Source organism: Sebastes umbrosus, chromosome 20 (genome assembly GCF_015220745.1).
Source record: "Sebastes umbrosus isolate fSebUmb1 chromosome 20, fSebUmb1.pri, whole genome shotgun sequence".
Classification (NCBI taxonomy): Eukaryota; Metazoa; Chordata; class Actinopteri; order Perciformes; family Sebastidae; genus Sebastes; species Sebastes umbrosus.
Genome location: NC_051288.1, coordinates 24,640,462 through 24,655,531, shown reverse-complemented (window position 1 = coordinate 24,655,531; position 15,070 = coordinate 24,640,462). Strand labels below are relative to the sequence as shown.

Sequence of the window (15,070 nt, the reverse complement as noted above, 5' to 3'; positions counted from 1 at the left end):
TCTCTAACATTATAACATTTTAACACTATTTAGGTCCTGCATTGTATATTGTATATATATTCTTTATTTTTGTTATGTTTGTGTAGTCTTTATTTGTGCAAAATAAATACAAATACACATAAAACATACCTTACTGTTTGTATCTTTGTCTTCAGGGGACCACATGTCTGAAATAAAAAATAATTTTGATCAGTTGACTGCAAACATGTTTTGTCATTATGTTATTTATAGATTTCAAAATGCCTAAAATAGTCTGTAAGGGACCAAAGAGCAAGACGCAGGTTTGTGGATGGTTTGGTTTCTATTAACCCACAAAATGAGAAAAATCCAAAGCAAAAACATTATTAATTTATTGGGCAATGAAACAGAAATTATCTCAAAACACAGCAAGAACTGAGTGACCTCAACAAACCACAAAACTGACCTAATTAATGACACATGAATTTTGGAAGCCAAAAGTGAAATTCGATTAATTGCACAGCCCTACTGGGCAATTTGGAGAAAATCAAATATCACAATATTTTTGACCACATACCTCGTTATCGATATTGAGATGATATTGTAGGGCTGACTACAGGGGTGGGAATCACCAGAATCACCCCACGATACAATATTATCACGATACTTAAGTCACGATACAATCATTTCGCATTATGCTGAGTATTCCCATAAGATATATTGTGATTTATTACCTTTTTTGAACCGCAAATTATGCAGCAACATCTGTTTAATCAGATAAAATACAATAATTTGAATAAGATGATTCAAACAATTTCAAAGCCGGAAATAAAAGGGTTATAAATGTCTTTGTTTCATTTAAAAACATGCAGTGATTGTGTGTGTGTGTGTGTGTGAGACATCCAGACTGAACAGAAGCTACAGTAACAGATCAGTGTGGTCAGCACACAAAGGTCAAGTCTTGGCACATAAAACAGTGGAGGCCCGGGGGACTAAACAGTGCACCCTTGTGTCACTCCTCTTTCCCCGGCCTCGCTGTGGCCTCTCACTATCACACACACACACACACACACACACACACACACACACACACTGGGCGCCAACTTTTACACCAAGTCGAGAAACCATTTCAGCTCCGGAAAACAGCGGTGGAATTACTGACAGTCAGATGTGTTTGGGAATGTTGAAGCTGTGATGTGTTGGCAGAACAAGACTATTTGTTCCTTCCTTCTTTCTCTCTCTTTCTCTTTCCTCCCTCCTTTCTGGAAATCTGCCCAGTACAACAGCTGCCACGAGCTGTGTGGCTGAAGATGATTGGATTTACCCTGGTGGGAGTTCACTGTGGGCCAGGTGCTGCCGTGGGATCCTTCTCAGGCTGAAAATCTGCCTTTTTACACATCCTTTAAATCCTCATGTGGTCAGCAAGCTGTTACCTGCAGGAGCCACTTCACTGACTGCAGGACGTTTCATTCTTTCCATGCACATTACAGGAAGTGAAGCTTTAGTGGATTTGAATAAGAGGAAGGTTTAAAGTTGCGGTTGGGAGGTTTTAAGTTTAAAATAGTTTGATTTTGGGAAATAAGCTTATTCACTTTCTAAGAGTTAGAAAAAGAAAATCAATACCACACACATTTACAGTATATGATGAATATGAAGTAAGGATGTCGCAATTTCGATTCTAAATCGGAAATCGATCGAAATTGGCTTCCGATTTCGACCACTGAAATCCAAAGCAGGATCGCAAATTTTATTTTTTTTCTCTGACCCCGCCTACTCTTGTGCGACCGAAGGTAGTCCAGCTGTACTCAAGAAATATAATAGCCACTTCACTCATGGTTAAAACTGTAAACCAGCACAAAAATCACAATTTACCAACATAAGAAAAAAAGAAAAAAAGTTGTGTAATACGAGATAACCCAAATCAAATTGTGATAATTCCTCTCGATTACTGTGACATAACTCACATTCACTCATCTGTCTCTGTCTTTAAACAGTATTACAAAGTCCTTTACTGCGAGATTAAATGATAATTATATTTACAAACATTTAGCCAAAAAGTCTGGCAATATTTTATATTTTTCTTATTGTCAACAAATCCTGTGAAAACACCAAAACTAACAACTAACAAGCATCTTATTCCTCTGTGGCATAGAGCTCCATTGTTGTCCAAAAACTATTAAATGTGTGTCAGCTAAATGTACTTAAAGTACTTAAAGTAAAAGTATTGTGCAGTAAAATGCTACCTGTCCCTATTATATCTGATGTTTATAACAAATATTCAACATCAACACATCTGGAGATACCTGGTTTTCACTGGACTGGAAAGGGAAGAAAACTGTAATCTGAAGAGTAACTAAAGCGGTCAGACAAATGTAATGGAGTAAAAGTATAAAGATGCATAAAATGGAAATACTCAAGTGAAAGTACAAGTATTTAGATAAAGTCCTTGTGGACAAAAAACTGCCTGAACTGACGGTTGAAGAACAAGAATGGAACCAAACAGTAGAGGGAGATATTGCAGCATCAACAGTCTCACTGCTGCATGAAATTTTTCTTTTTTTTTAATATTAGCAATACAAGGTAATTACAGTTTCATTTCCTAACTTTGATTTTTCCTAATGCACCAGAGTTTTATTGTTGCTCTGTTATTCTGCTTTCTAAATGGAGAGGTAAGCTAAGTTTGCACATTAAAAAGTACAACTTCATTAGTGTCACCTTTGACATTTAAATTAAAAGCACTAAAATTATGAATCATTATCGTCTTTCAGGTCCAAAAAGAAATCCAGAGGATGATGAGAAGATGGTGGCAATCATCATAAAAACAGCAGACAACAGATCTGCTTCTGAACACCTGGATAATAGATTTATTAAAACTTACTCAGTAACTCATCTGAGGTGATTATTCATATTTCACGTTTACATTATCCTACTCTATTTACAGTATGCTTTGTTGAAATGAGGTCAAATTGTACGTACATTACTAAATGAATGTGTTGTGTCTCCAAATGCACCAGTTGGCTCTCACTTCCTGCCTGGCACCTCATGAGTTTGTGGATGTGGGTGGTAATATTGTCTGTCTATGCTAACCATTAAATAATAATAAAATAAGATAATAAGATTTACTTTGGAGTTTGTTTGTTAATTTAGCACTCATGTGCAAAGAATAGGATCACATGACCGAAGAAGACAGTCTAAATATAAACAGCTTCAGCATCAGACTGACATCTAGTGGTCGAAACATCACGTTACAGCTGGGACCTGACAACAAATACACACTCTCCTTCTTGTGAGCTGAAAACGTAAACTGGAAGCTTACAATTATTCACAATTATTATTATAGAGTAAACAATCCAACATTACTACTACTACTAAACTACTTCATTTAATTTTAATAGTTTAATCTGTAACTATGGATCATATTTTTTATGTTTAGTTTGTAAAATCTTAATTTGAAAAGTAACTATAGTTCTTATCAGTGGTTGAAGTATTCCGATCTTTTACCTCAGTAAAAGTAGCAATACTGCAGCGTAGAAATACTCTGTTACATAAATAAAAGTACAAAGTATTAGCATAATTTCAGAATCATACTGTATGTACTATATGATTGGATAATAATTATTGATGCATTAACATGTTTGCCTTCACTCACACACCGCGCTCGTTCTCGATCTTTCGCTCCACTCTCACGTGCATGCGCGCACACTCCACACTGAGAAAATCTAGTAATTGTACAGTGGACGTTTGTGCAGAAATAACTGCTGCAGCTCCTCCAGACCAACAGAGGTTTCCCGTGTCTTGTGAAGTGACGGGGCTCCGCAGAGAGAAACGTTATCGTCTCCGACCAAAATTCCGGTGTCTCCCCTGTTCCCTCCGGCCGCGGTCGGGAGGCTGAGGCAGGAAAAGCCAACACTAGGATCAGCATTGATTCATGGAGAGACCTTTGTCTGGTCAGCTAACATTACTGCCAAGCAGCTGAAATATAAAGTGATATTGTGGTTTTAGCTGACGTGTGTCGCCTCACTGTTTTGAGCGATGCTTGTTTATGTCTATGTAGAGCGAGCACAAGCGAGAGGAACAGGACGCTGACTTTCGTTGACTTAACAGCCACAGGTGTCGCTGTTAACAAGACATTTCTGATACTTACAAACAGTCCCTTTAAATAACTGTGGAGTGAACTAAAAAGTACAACATTTCCTTCTGAGATGTAGTGGAGAAGAAGTATAAAGCAGCAGAAAGTGTAAATACTTAATTACAAGTACCTCAAAAATTGTACAAAAGTACAATACTTGAGTAAATGTACTTAGTTACTTGATCCAATATGAGTTGATTGGCTGATGGCTCCATGTGTTCTCAGCCACAGACGCCCCATCAGAGACCTCAGGGGCCCCCAGGTACAAAGAAACAAAGAGTAGGCATGAATGAATCTGTGGAGGAGCTTCAAAGTAAAACTCAGATCAAATAAACTGATTCAAGAGTTTCACTAATCAAAACATCTGAGTTTGAGGAGTCCACTCTCTAAAAGAAGAGGGGAACTTTCAGCACGGGACGAGTTAAAGAAAAAGTGTCTCCAAGAAGAAGAAGAGGAGAAAGGAATCCCAGCTCCCCTTTATCGCCTCTGAATGGTCTGACCCGCTGGTTCACATGGCACCCTCCCCACCCTCCCCATGTGTGTGTTGTTTTTGCCTTATATAGTGCAGAGTTATCCGGCGGCTCTGCCTTGGGACGGCGAGATTAGGCTGCAGCCAGACTATCTGTCCGTCTTTGTCCTCCTGTTTTCATTAGACACACGAGAGAAACTCATCATCTCTATCGGTCTACACAACCAGTCAAAATGAACGGTGTAATGGATGGGATCTACGACCACGCTCCTCACGACGGCTCCTTCATGTTTACCTCGGAGTCTGTGGGAGAGGGACATCCCGGTGAGTAGATGACTCCCTCTCCATGCTGCTGCTGCTGCACAGTATGAATGAGGAGGTGGTTAAACTCTTTTATGTTTCAGTGATCATTGATGACTTTGAGGAATGTGCAGAATCCTGAGCGGTGCAGGGAGGCACCGTCCCGTAAATAAGTAGTTTTAAGAGCCAGACACCTCTGACTTATGGGGTGATTTGTATTCAGAGCATGAAATCCTGGACTATACAGGTATAAAATTAGATTTAGATGCTTTAATGCATTATCAAAGAGGAAACGTGCACTGCAGCTGCACATGATGTTTAGGATTTTACTGCAAGAGAGTTGCCACTGCAGCTTCACTGTAAATCATTTTAAACTGGTTCAACTTAAAGGACCAGTGTGCAACATTTAGGGGGATCTATTGGCAGAAATGGAATATAATATTCATAAGTTTCTTTAGTGTATAATCACCAGATAATAAGAATCGTTGTGTTTTCATTAACTTAGAACGAACGGTTTAATATCGACATAGGGAACGGGTCCTCTTCGTGGAGTCCGCCATGTTTCTACAGTAATACAAAAATTATGAAAAAAATTCCAATCATAACTAAGAGTCCAAGGTGATGTCTTAATATTACTTGTTTTATTTTGACCGACGGTCCAAAACCCAAAGATTTTCAGTTTACTGTGATATGTCACAAAGAAAAGTAGAAAATAAATAACTGAAACAATTAACTGATTATCAAAACAGTATTCTTCTGTCGACTGACACATCAATTAATCAATTAATCATTTCTTCTGACACACATAATAATGGCACTGTTGCACAATATTCATGTAATCACAGGTGAGTTTGCAACAGAGATGAAAAGAGTGCTCGAATATTTTACTCAGGGAGAAGTAAAAGTACTCGTGTAAAATGTACTCAGATAAAAGTAAAATGTAGGTCAGTTCAAATGTTCTCTGAGTAAAAGTTACGAGTGATACTCGCATTAACGTTTTTTAGGGGATACAATATAAGATGGAACTAACTACCTTCAGGCTGCAAAATAAAGTGCATCTCAACTTATTCACACAACATCATGCCAGCCAAAGAGTCCTTATGTCCAAACTGAAATTCAATAAATTCCTTTTTCCTAGACAGACATTCGCAGCCTGTGCACACAACTGGTTATCAATTATAAATACATACAACCTCAAGTCTGATGTTACTTTTAATACCATCTGTTGGAAACATCTGTAGTTTATGCAGGATTTACACTGACAGCCTATGATCACAACCTTAAAGACACCATCAAGACCTGTAGATATCTTCTATCATACAGGATTTACACCACATGATTGCACCCAGTGACAACAATATCATTAGCCTACAGTGTGTAGCTCAATAGCATATAGGCAAGCACATACAGTACTGCCCAGTCTGTGAATATAGCCTATTCTGCTCAGAGTACAGTGTTATATTTTAGAGATTGACTCATCTGAGTGGTGTTTAACATATAAAAACATAGCTTGACAACCACTATTCTCCTCTTCTATGGATTTACTCAACTTTTAGGGCTTAAAAAGGATATAAACAAAGAATAAACAGTCTATATTGTTAGCTAAAAGTACTGTAATGGAGAAATGGTTGAAATAGTTCTAGACCTTTCTTTTATTCCATTCTCATCAGGACTTTTTCACTTGACTTGAAATAATAGTGCAATAGTTGACCTAAAACATACTAACAGTAAGCAGGCCGACAAGTAAAAACAACATAAAGTACACAAAGATACACAAAAATATGACTTTGTTACAGTAACAACAGTAAATGTAATGTGTTACTTTCCCCCCTGATGTGAAACTTTGTGCACTCCTTTCACACCTGCAGCTTATACAGGATTTACTGGGCCAGTGGCAACAATATCAACGCATTAGCCTACAGTGTGTAGCTCAATGGCATATAGGCAAGCACATACTGCCCCACCAGGATTACTACTTTTTTGTTCACAGTCTGTGAATGTAGCCTGACTCATCTGAGTGGTGTTTAAAATATAAAAACATGGCTTGACCACCAGTAAATTGGACTTATATATAGCGCCTTTCAGAAACCCAAGGATGCTTTATAAAGGGAGCACACAAAACCATACTAATAAATAACACAGAGGAGAAACTATAGCTAAGTTATTAAAAGAATGATGTGTAGGATGAGTCAGCTGAGATCAGAGGCCTTGATGAACAGGTGGTGCTTGAGGTGTTTTTTGAAAGTGTTCAGGTATGAAACATTTCTAATAATAGTAATCTTCTCTTCTATGGATTTACTCAACTTTTAGGTCTTAAACAGGACATAAAACAAAGAATAAACAGGCTAAATTGTTAGCTAAACGTACTGCAGGACCGCTCCAACTCTGAGTTCTTTTAAATCAAAGCTTCAAACTTTCCTGTTTGCTGCTGCTGCCTTTTATTAAACCAGATAATGATCTTATATACTGCACTAGAGCTTTTACTCTTGTGTGTTATATTCTATTTTAGCTTCTATCCTAGCTTTTATTTTTGGTTTGTTTTTATTTTCTAATCTTTAATGTTTTTTATGTCTTAATGTTCTTTTGCACAATGTTCTTGAATGTTTATGTAAAGCACTTTGAATTGTTGCTGAGATGTGCTACACAAATAAAGCTGCCTTGCCTAATGGATAAGTGGTTGAGACAGTTATAGACCTCTGTTGCTAGGGCAACAGCTTTGGTCCAAGATGACTTCCGGTCAGCTACTGCACAACATTGCAACAGGAAATACAAAGGGACCCAGTTTATAAAGGTCTATAAAGTATGGTTAAGATAGATAGGTTAAACATGAGGCCTAATTAGATAGATTGAAGGGTACTGTACCCGCCTCAGTCCTGCTGGTCCTCTTGGTTTCAGGTCTGGTTGAGAGGTGGTTCAGTTGAACTAGCTAGTAATGGCTGCCGGGTTACTGAGCTCCTCTTCTCTGTCAATGTTAACATCGCTCGGCTCTCTGCTGGCGACGAACAAGACGAGTCTTTACGTTAAGTTTTCCCTGTTTAACTTTTCGCTTTGCTGCTCCGCTGTTTCTTATCTACGTTAGTTAGTTATCAGCACACTTGTGTGTGAGTAAACAGTAGTTTGTATGAGCAGTAATTTACGTCGTCACTTCCTGAGAGCCTCCTCGCAGGTTGGAGCCTTGGATACGGTTACCACGTAACCATGTAACCATGGTAACCCGTACCAACCTCCTGTGACCAAAGTGACGGTTTTATGAGAATCAAAGTCTGAACTAATTTAAAATATACTTATATTAAACCTAGCAAAGTGAAATCTTATACTTATAGTTAAATTGGAGCGTTATTTATGTTACAGATGTTTATGAACGTTGTCGTTACTACCGCATTGCATTGTGGGATATTTATGCCGCTGCGGTCCAGCGTTGCATACTGTAATATTTCATAGTATTGTTACGTCCGAAATTCCACACTAACATGCTATTTAGTACTCTAAAACAGTATGTGAGATATTTTAGGATGTCCGAAACCTTAGTATGACACCAATAGTACACAAATTGTATACTATTTTCGGTGAAATATTACAGTATGTAACGCTGTACGCGCTGTAGTGTACACTACGGCGGCATACATATCCCACAATGCAATGCGGTAGTGACGACAACATTCATAACGCTTCAATTTAACTGTATCCTAGGATACCAGGATGAAATTCAGCTGCAGTTAAATTATGAAAAATTACACTTGATTTTCGAAAATACCTGAAACAAGTTGATTTATATTGAAAATAGGCAGTAATATACTTTGTTTTCACCATATTGTAAAAAGTGAGATTTTCATGTCTTTTATATAATAAAGCAGGTTTAAGTGATATATAAATACTGTTGAACTATCAAAATGCTCAATATACGCAGAAATACACACAGCTTTGCGCGTTTGAAACAAGCCGTCAGGATTTCTGTCCATTTGTGATGTCACAATTATACAATATTTAGACCATGACATGGTTTTCAACATAAACTTTCTAAATGTGTCCCAGTTTATTTCCTGTTGCAGTGTATGTGAATAACATCAGCTGACAGGAAGTAAACATGGACCCAAGCTGTTGTCTAGCAACGCAATTCCGTTGCAATTCCGTTGCAATTCCGTTGAAATTCCATTGAAATGCAGGTAAATACAGGTATATTCAGGCAGACAGTATGAGGAAAATAAAGATTTTTTTAACATTACAGCATGTAAACATGTTCTAGTAGAAATATAAAATACAAGTATGAACCTGAAAATGAGCACGATATGGGACCTTTAAGGACCCAGTTACAGACCAAATATGTTGTGCACTGAGCAATGCATCATATTTTATAAAATTATCACATGGTTTGTGTGAAAAATCTGTTTAATTGTCAGATACACGCAGTGTAGTACAATATAAACTGTGGTGAAGTGAAAGTAAAAGAAAGGAAATGTGTGTGGGTACAGTTGATGACAGCGTGGCGGTGCTTCGATGACCTGATGGCGTTACAGTGTACCATGTCACATTCACCATGCCAAGGCTATTCATAGAAAGCTGTAACTCCTAATACATGTGATGTGTATTCCTCCTCTGATGGAGCGGTGAAATGTGAGAGTTTCTGGCTCTGCCCAGATGAGGAATGTACAGCTGAAGGTCACACGAGTGATCAGAAACTGATATTCTTGTGTTTAAATTTTCCAGATAAGATATGTGACCAGATCAGTGATGCAGTGCTGGATGCTCACCTGAGGCAGGACCCGGACGCCAAAGTGGCTTGTGGTGAGTAACAACGGCTGCGTTCCAAATCGCAGACTTTTTCTTAGTATTTTTAGTACATACTGCAGCTTCCCTTAGTATGTTGAGGTGTGCATACATGTGGGACATACTACATCCTCATAACATAGCGCTTTGACCTTTGACCTTCATGCTCATACATGTACAGTATATCTGCTGTGCAGAGGATTGTGTGTCAGAATAGCCAGAACAGCATGCTGGCTTGCAATCTGCAAAATGCAACCAGATGTAGTAGGACAGCCTGGTATTTTTGTCATACTATATATTGGTACATACTAAATCTTTTTCTAGAATGGTAGTATGACACACAGATTGTGTTTCTCTCCAGCAGAGGGAAGTAGAGCACAAATAAGAGTGAATTTTATTTCCTCAAAATAGTGTTTTTTGGGCTTAGGAGCTACAATATAGGATTATATACAGTATATATATAATCTATATATATATATATATATATATATATAGCATGCAGTGTAATTATTAATGTCGTCTGTGTGTCGACACAGAGACGGTGTGTAAGACGGGCATGGTGCTGCTCTGTGGTGAGATCACGTCCCGAGCCAACGTGGACTACCAGAAGGTGGTGAGAGAAACCATCCGAGACATCGGATACGACAACTCAGACAAAGGTGAGTGGGACCAGATCAGATGGTTTGTCTTATACATCTCTGCACCCGTTCATTCAACAGTTAGTTTGGATTTATGTGCATACATGAGTGAAATCAGGAGTTTCTCTGTCTGTCCAGGCTTTGATTATAAGACCTGTAACGTGCTGGTGGCCCTGGAGCAGCAGTCCCCCGACATCGCTCAGGGAGTTCACATTGACCGCCTGGAGGATGACATTGGAGCCGGAGACCAGGTCATCAATATAGTCTAAAAAAAAAGTGAAAAAGTATAATTGTTTTGTAATTATGAGAGTTAATAGAGTATATTGGTTGTAAAATGTTAAAGGGCTATGATGCTCCAGCCTTATCTACCTGACATCACCATGCTTACAGTACAGTACTTGAGTAAATGTATTTAGTTACATTCCACCAGTGTGAACAGGACAGAGACATCGATAACATCCTAACTGATTAGTTTCGCTCTCTGAGGACAGGGTCTGATGTTTGGATACGCCACAGATGAGACGGAGGAGAGCATGCCCCTCACCGTCGTCCTCGCACACAAACTCAACTCCAAGATGGCCGAACTGAGACGTAACGGGACCGTCCCCTGGCTCCGCCCCGACTCCAAGACGCAGGTGGGGATAAAAAAATACACTATATATGCTGACCATACAGAGCAGGCTGCTATGCAACATCTGAGCTGGGAGACGTCTGTCCAATAACCCCCCAACAAACAGTCTCAGCCTGTGCACGTATCGTATTGGAGCTTTGAGCTCACTGCACTGTGACAAAACTCACATATGAAAAGAGGAATGTTGTCTATAGATGTGGAGTTCCTTTAGATGCCTTTAACACATTAATTTCATCCCATTTTGAGCATAACACGATGTAATATCTATCCATCCATCCAGGTGACGGTTCACTACACCCAAGAGAACGGCGCCGTCATCCCCAAGAGGGTCCACACCGTGGTGGTCTCGGTGCAGCACGACGACTACGTGAGCCTGGAGGAGCAGAAGAAGGTCCTGAAGGAGAAGGTCATCAAGGCCGTGGTCCCGGCGAGGTACCTGGACGAGAACACCATCTACCACCTGCAGCCCAGCGGACGCTTTGTGATCGGTGGACCACAGGTAAAGGCCTTCTTTTTATTCCAGGCTCATGCTGTTTAGAATCTGTTTAATGATGACTGTGATGAAGGCCACAAGCCGAAATGTGTTGGTCTCACAATGAAGTTGTTGTTTTTCTCACTGTCAGGGCGATGCTGGAGTGACGGGCAGGAAGATCATCGTGGACACATACGGCGGTTGGGGGGCCCACGGCGGCGGGGCGTTCTCTGGGAAGGACTACACCAAGGTGGACCGCTCCGCCGCCTACGCCGCCCGCTGGGTGGCAAAGTCTCTGGTGAAGGCCGAACTGTGCAGGAGGGTGCTGGTGCAGGTGAGATCCACAACTCCCTGCAGCTGGTTCAACATCTGGTGGAAAAACTGAAGAGTGGAGGCTGTTAGAGCAGGAGATTAATGGAATCCAACAATCACATCCAGTGTCCACATACTTTTGGCCATGTTGTGGTCCATTCAGGTTCAAACAAAGGAGTTCAATCTGTCCACAAACTCATAATCCTGAAAAAGGTGTAAGGTGTTCTCTTGTGTGTGTTTTCAGGTGTCGTATGCGATCGGCGTCGCCCACCCGATCTCCATCTCCCTCTTCACCTACGGCTCCTCTCAGCAGAGCGAGAAGGAGCTGCTGCAGATCGTCAATAAAAACTTTGACCTCAGACCCGGCGTCATCGTCAGGTCGGCATTAAACCGGTCACTCTACCTCTGCTCTGTCGTGATATGCAACGGGATTGTTGTGGGAAATGTAACTATACTCAGTAGTGGAAGAAGATCTCTTAAAGGGGACATATGATGAAAAACTCACTTTTTCAGTGCTTGGTCACATACATGTGGGTCATCTGGAGTGTGGAAATAAGACAACCCAGTCAGTTTATTTGTGGGCTGTTTAGATCAGTAAACTCGTGATTCAACCAGCCAAGCAGATTTGGCTCCCCTTCCTATGTCACATTAAAATATACCGGCAAAGAGTGTAGAAGCAAAGAGACGAAACTCCGGTATTTTTTGACAACAGCTGCTCTTGCCATTTTGGACTGAAAACACTTATCATATTTATAATATTTTTATTGTTCAACACAGGCCATTTCGGTAGAATTTTGTACGGCAATTTTTAGGCGGATGTTTTACTGGCGTCTGGTAGTCGCTTTAAGTCCAAAATGGTGGAGGCGTAGCTCTGCTGGTGGGCGCTGAGGTTGCAATGGAACGAAACACTTGACTTTCACTTCTTGGAAATATACAGTATGTTCTTTGAAACCGGCCACAGCTTGAGAACTACCTGTACAAAGGTGCACCATATTTTTCTCACAAGCCAATCAAAGCAGACTTCTTAAAGAGACAGACGCTAAAACGGAGCGTTTCAGACAGAGGGTGAATACAGGTATATTCAGACAGACAATTTCCCTGGGGGAAAATGCCTCCTTTGTGGAGGAGGAAATTACTTTTTTTCTCTTGAAATAGTATGACTTTTTTCTCGTAATCTCCGATTTTTTTCCCCCTCAATGTGGCCCTAATACTCCGTCGTACTTACTACTTAAAGCTACGATCGGTAATCTTAAGAAATTAGCAAGAGTTTGCTAGATTTTAAAAATGATCCATCCTAAAAACCGAGCCCAGTATTGCCAACTCTTTTCCAATGAAAGTAGCGAGCAGCACTAGCTCAACAAGTTCGACAACAATGAAAAATTATAATTACATACGTGAGTACAGTACTTCAGTAAATGTACTTAGTTACTTTCCACCACAGACTGTACTTCACATTTGCCTTTACTGCTTGATTGTGCTGCAGAGACCTGGACCTGAAGAGACCGATCTACCAGAAGACGGCCTGCTACGGACACTTTGGCAGGAAGGAGTTCCCCTGGGAGATCCCCAAGAACCTCAACTTCTAGAGTAGCTGTGTGTGTGTGTGCGTGTGTGTGTGTGTGAGAGAGATGTATAGATAGCGGTCCACGTGCTCCTGTAACCCAGTAAGAGAGGGGCAGCTGGGAGGGAGGGATGGGTCAGGGTGGGTTCAGATGATCTCTGTTGATTGGACAAAAGATATTTCATCTCTAAGTTATGACCTTTCAATAGTAACCTGAAATATGAGCGATGCTATCTGGTGTTTCAGTCCCGTAGATTCAGTGTACAGTCACATACCTGCAGTTTGTTTCACACTTAGCGACTATTTTCTGTCCAGAAATAAGTGAATGACCAAATGTGACGGGAGAGCAGCCATACATACCCTTATAAAAAAAATACGTTTATTCAAGTGTAATTCTTTTTAACTTAAAATAAGAGAGTATGCTTTCACTTTACTTTGTATGTACTTATCAGAGATATACTTAACAAAACTAAACTTAAGTTTACTTGGCTAATACCGACAAGTATATTTAAAAGTCCAAGTATACTTAGCTTATACTGAAAAGTATACAGAAAAGTACATTTGGCTATAAGTTCACAAGTATACTTGCAGTAAAAACTATTAAACTAGTAGTTTACTGAGAGTATACTTTCAAATGTACTTTCAAATTAAAGTGTTCATATTATAGTTGCAGTACAAAATACAACTTGGATGTTAGTTGTGTACTCAACGTTTACTACTCTTACATTTAAAGTTTTATAAATTAAAAAGTGGGCCAATTTAGTCCCAAGAAGTATTGTAGTACAAGTATACTACTAGTGCATTGATATTAGTATACGTATTACATATACATACTTATATATATATATATATATATACATGAACTGTACTTAAGTTCACTTGAACTTGCAGTATACTTCTTTTTTGTAAGGGTATGTCTGAACTGCTTTAATGTCTTAAGACTAATCTACGTTTTTGTTATAGTTGTCAGATACTTTTATATGATTAATACTGTAGGATGCAGGTTTTAGTGTTTAAAGCCTTTAACGATCTTAAAGTTACTACAGGCAGAAAAGACTGGAACCCTGAATCTACTATATTTTGGTCTGTCTTAAAGGGGCTCTATGTAAGAATCAGAGAATGTTAACAGTGACACCTGTCCTGAACAGGTACATTTAAGATGATGTCTTATGTAAATAAGATGTGACCGTAGAAGATATACAGCAGATTTCCCAAAGAACTTCATAAATCAGAGTGATTCCTTTGCTGCGTGCATCATAACATTTTTACACTATTAGAGTTATTGTTGTTTTATATGATAGAGAGCTGGCTGCTAGCAGAGCGTCTGCAGGTGATAGTTGGACTAATATAAAGCCTTCAAAGCTGCAGAGTCTTTATAGTTTTTGGAAGTTAACGCAAATATACTTTCACGTCGAAGTTGTATATTATTTGGTATTAAGCCAAATAACCTGCAGACACTTGATCAACACAAAATGACAACAAAACCAAGAAGAGATGTGATCTCAGAGGGAGGACAGACACAGTAGACGTCCCAAAGAGGTTTCATATGTTAGAGGTGGGAGTTAGAGAAAACCTGCAAGCTTCCAAACGTTTATACCGTACTGTATATTTTCTAATTTGTAGATAGCTGCCTGCTAAAGTGTCTGCAGGTTTTAGTGCCACACTGGATGATCTAAAGCCGTGGTTTCCAACCCGGGGTCAAAGATCACAAGGTGGGTGCGCCAGGATTTGTCTGCTCTTGAGGTTGTCAAAATAAGATTTGCACATAACTAAAATCATAATAACACACTTACTGGATAATTTATACAAAAGTCTGTCTATAAAGCTATTTAAAAA

General features: G+C 39.5%; 2 protein-coding genes across 26 annotated transcripts in view; one reads left to right on the top strand and one right to left on the bottom strand.

Moving 5' to 3' along the window:
- mapta (microtubule-associated protein tau a) overlaps positions 1-8,015 on the bottom strand; it is a 56,203-nt gene extending 48,188 nt beyond the window's left edge. For 12 of the 24 annotated variants that reach the window (XM_037755197.1, XM_037755210.1, XM_037755201.1 and 9 more), the window contains exons 1-2: positions 7,719-8,014; positions 130-167 (exon numbers count right to left, since the gene is read on the bottom strand). The gene's annotated coding sequence lies outside the window, so the exon portion shown is untranslated. Of the gene's footprint in view, positions 1-129; positions 168-7,718 lie in introns of all 24 variants that reach the window. The other 12 variants (XM_037755218.1, XM_037755219.1, XM_037755220.1 and 9 more) reach the window with 3 other exon arrangements.
- Positions 4,648-14,011, top strand: LOC119479506 (S-adenosylmethionine synthase-like). 2 transcript variants are annotated; one of them, XM_037755225.1, is made up of 9 exons: positions 4,648-4,880; positions 9,561-9,638; positions 10,157-10,279; positions 10,397-10,509; positions 10,750-10,893; positions 11,170-11,388; positions 11,513-11,695; positions 11,918-12,051; positions 13,157-14,011. In XM_037755225.1, exons 1-9 carry the CDS (start codon positions 4,790-4,792, stop codon positions 13,257-13,259), a joined length of 1,188 nt encoding a protein of 395 aa, XP_037611153.1. In that variant the 5' UTR covers positions 4,648-4,789; the 3' UTR covers positions 13,260-14,011. The 2 variants fall into 2 exon arrangements, with proteins under 2 accessions (XP_037611153.1, XP_037611154.1); XM_037755226.1 differs by lacking the exon at positions 4,648-4,880 and adding an exon at positions 7,568-7,647.
- Positions 14,012-15,070: the final 1,059 nt, after the last annotated feature.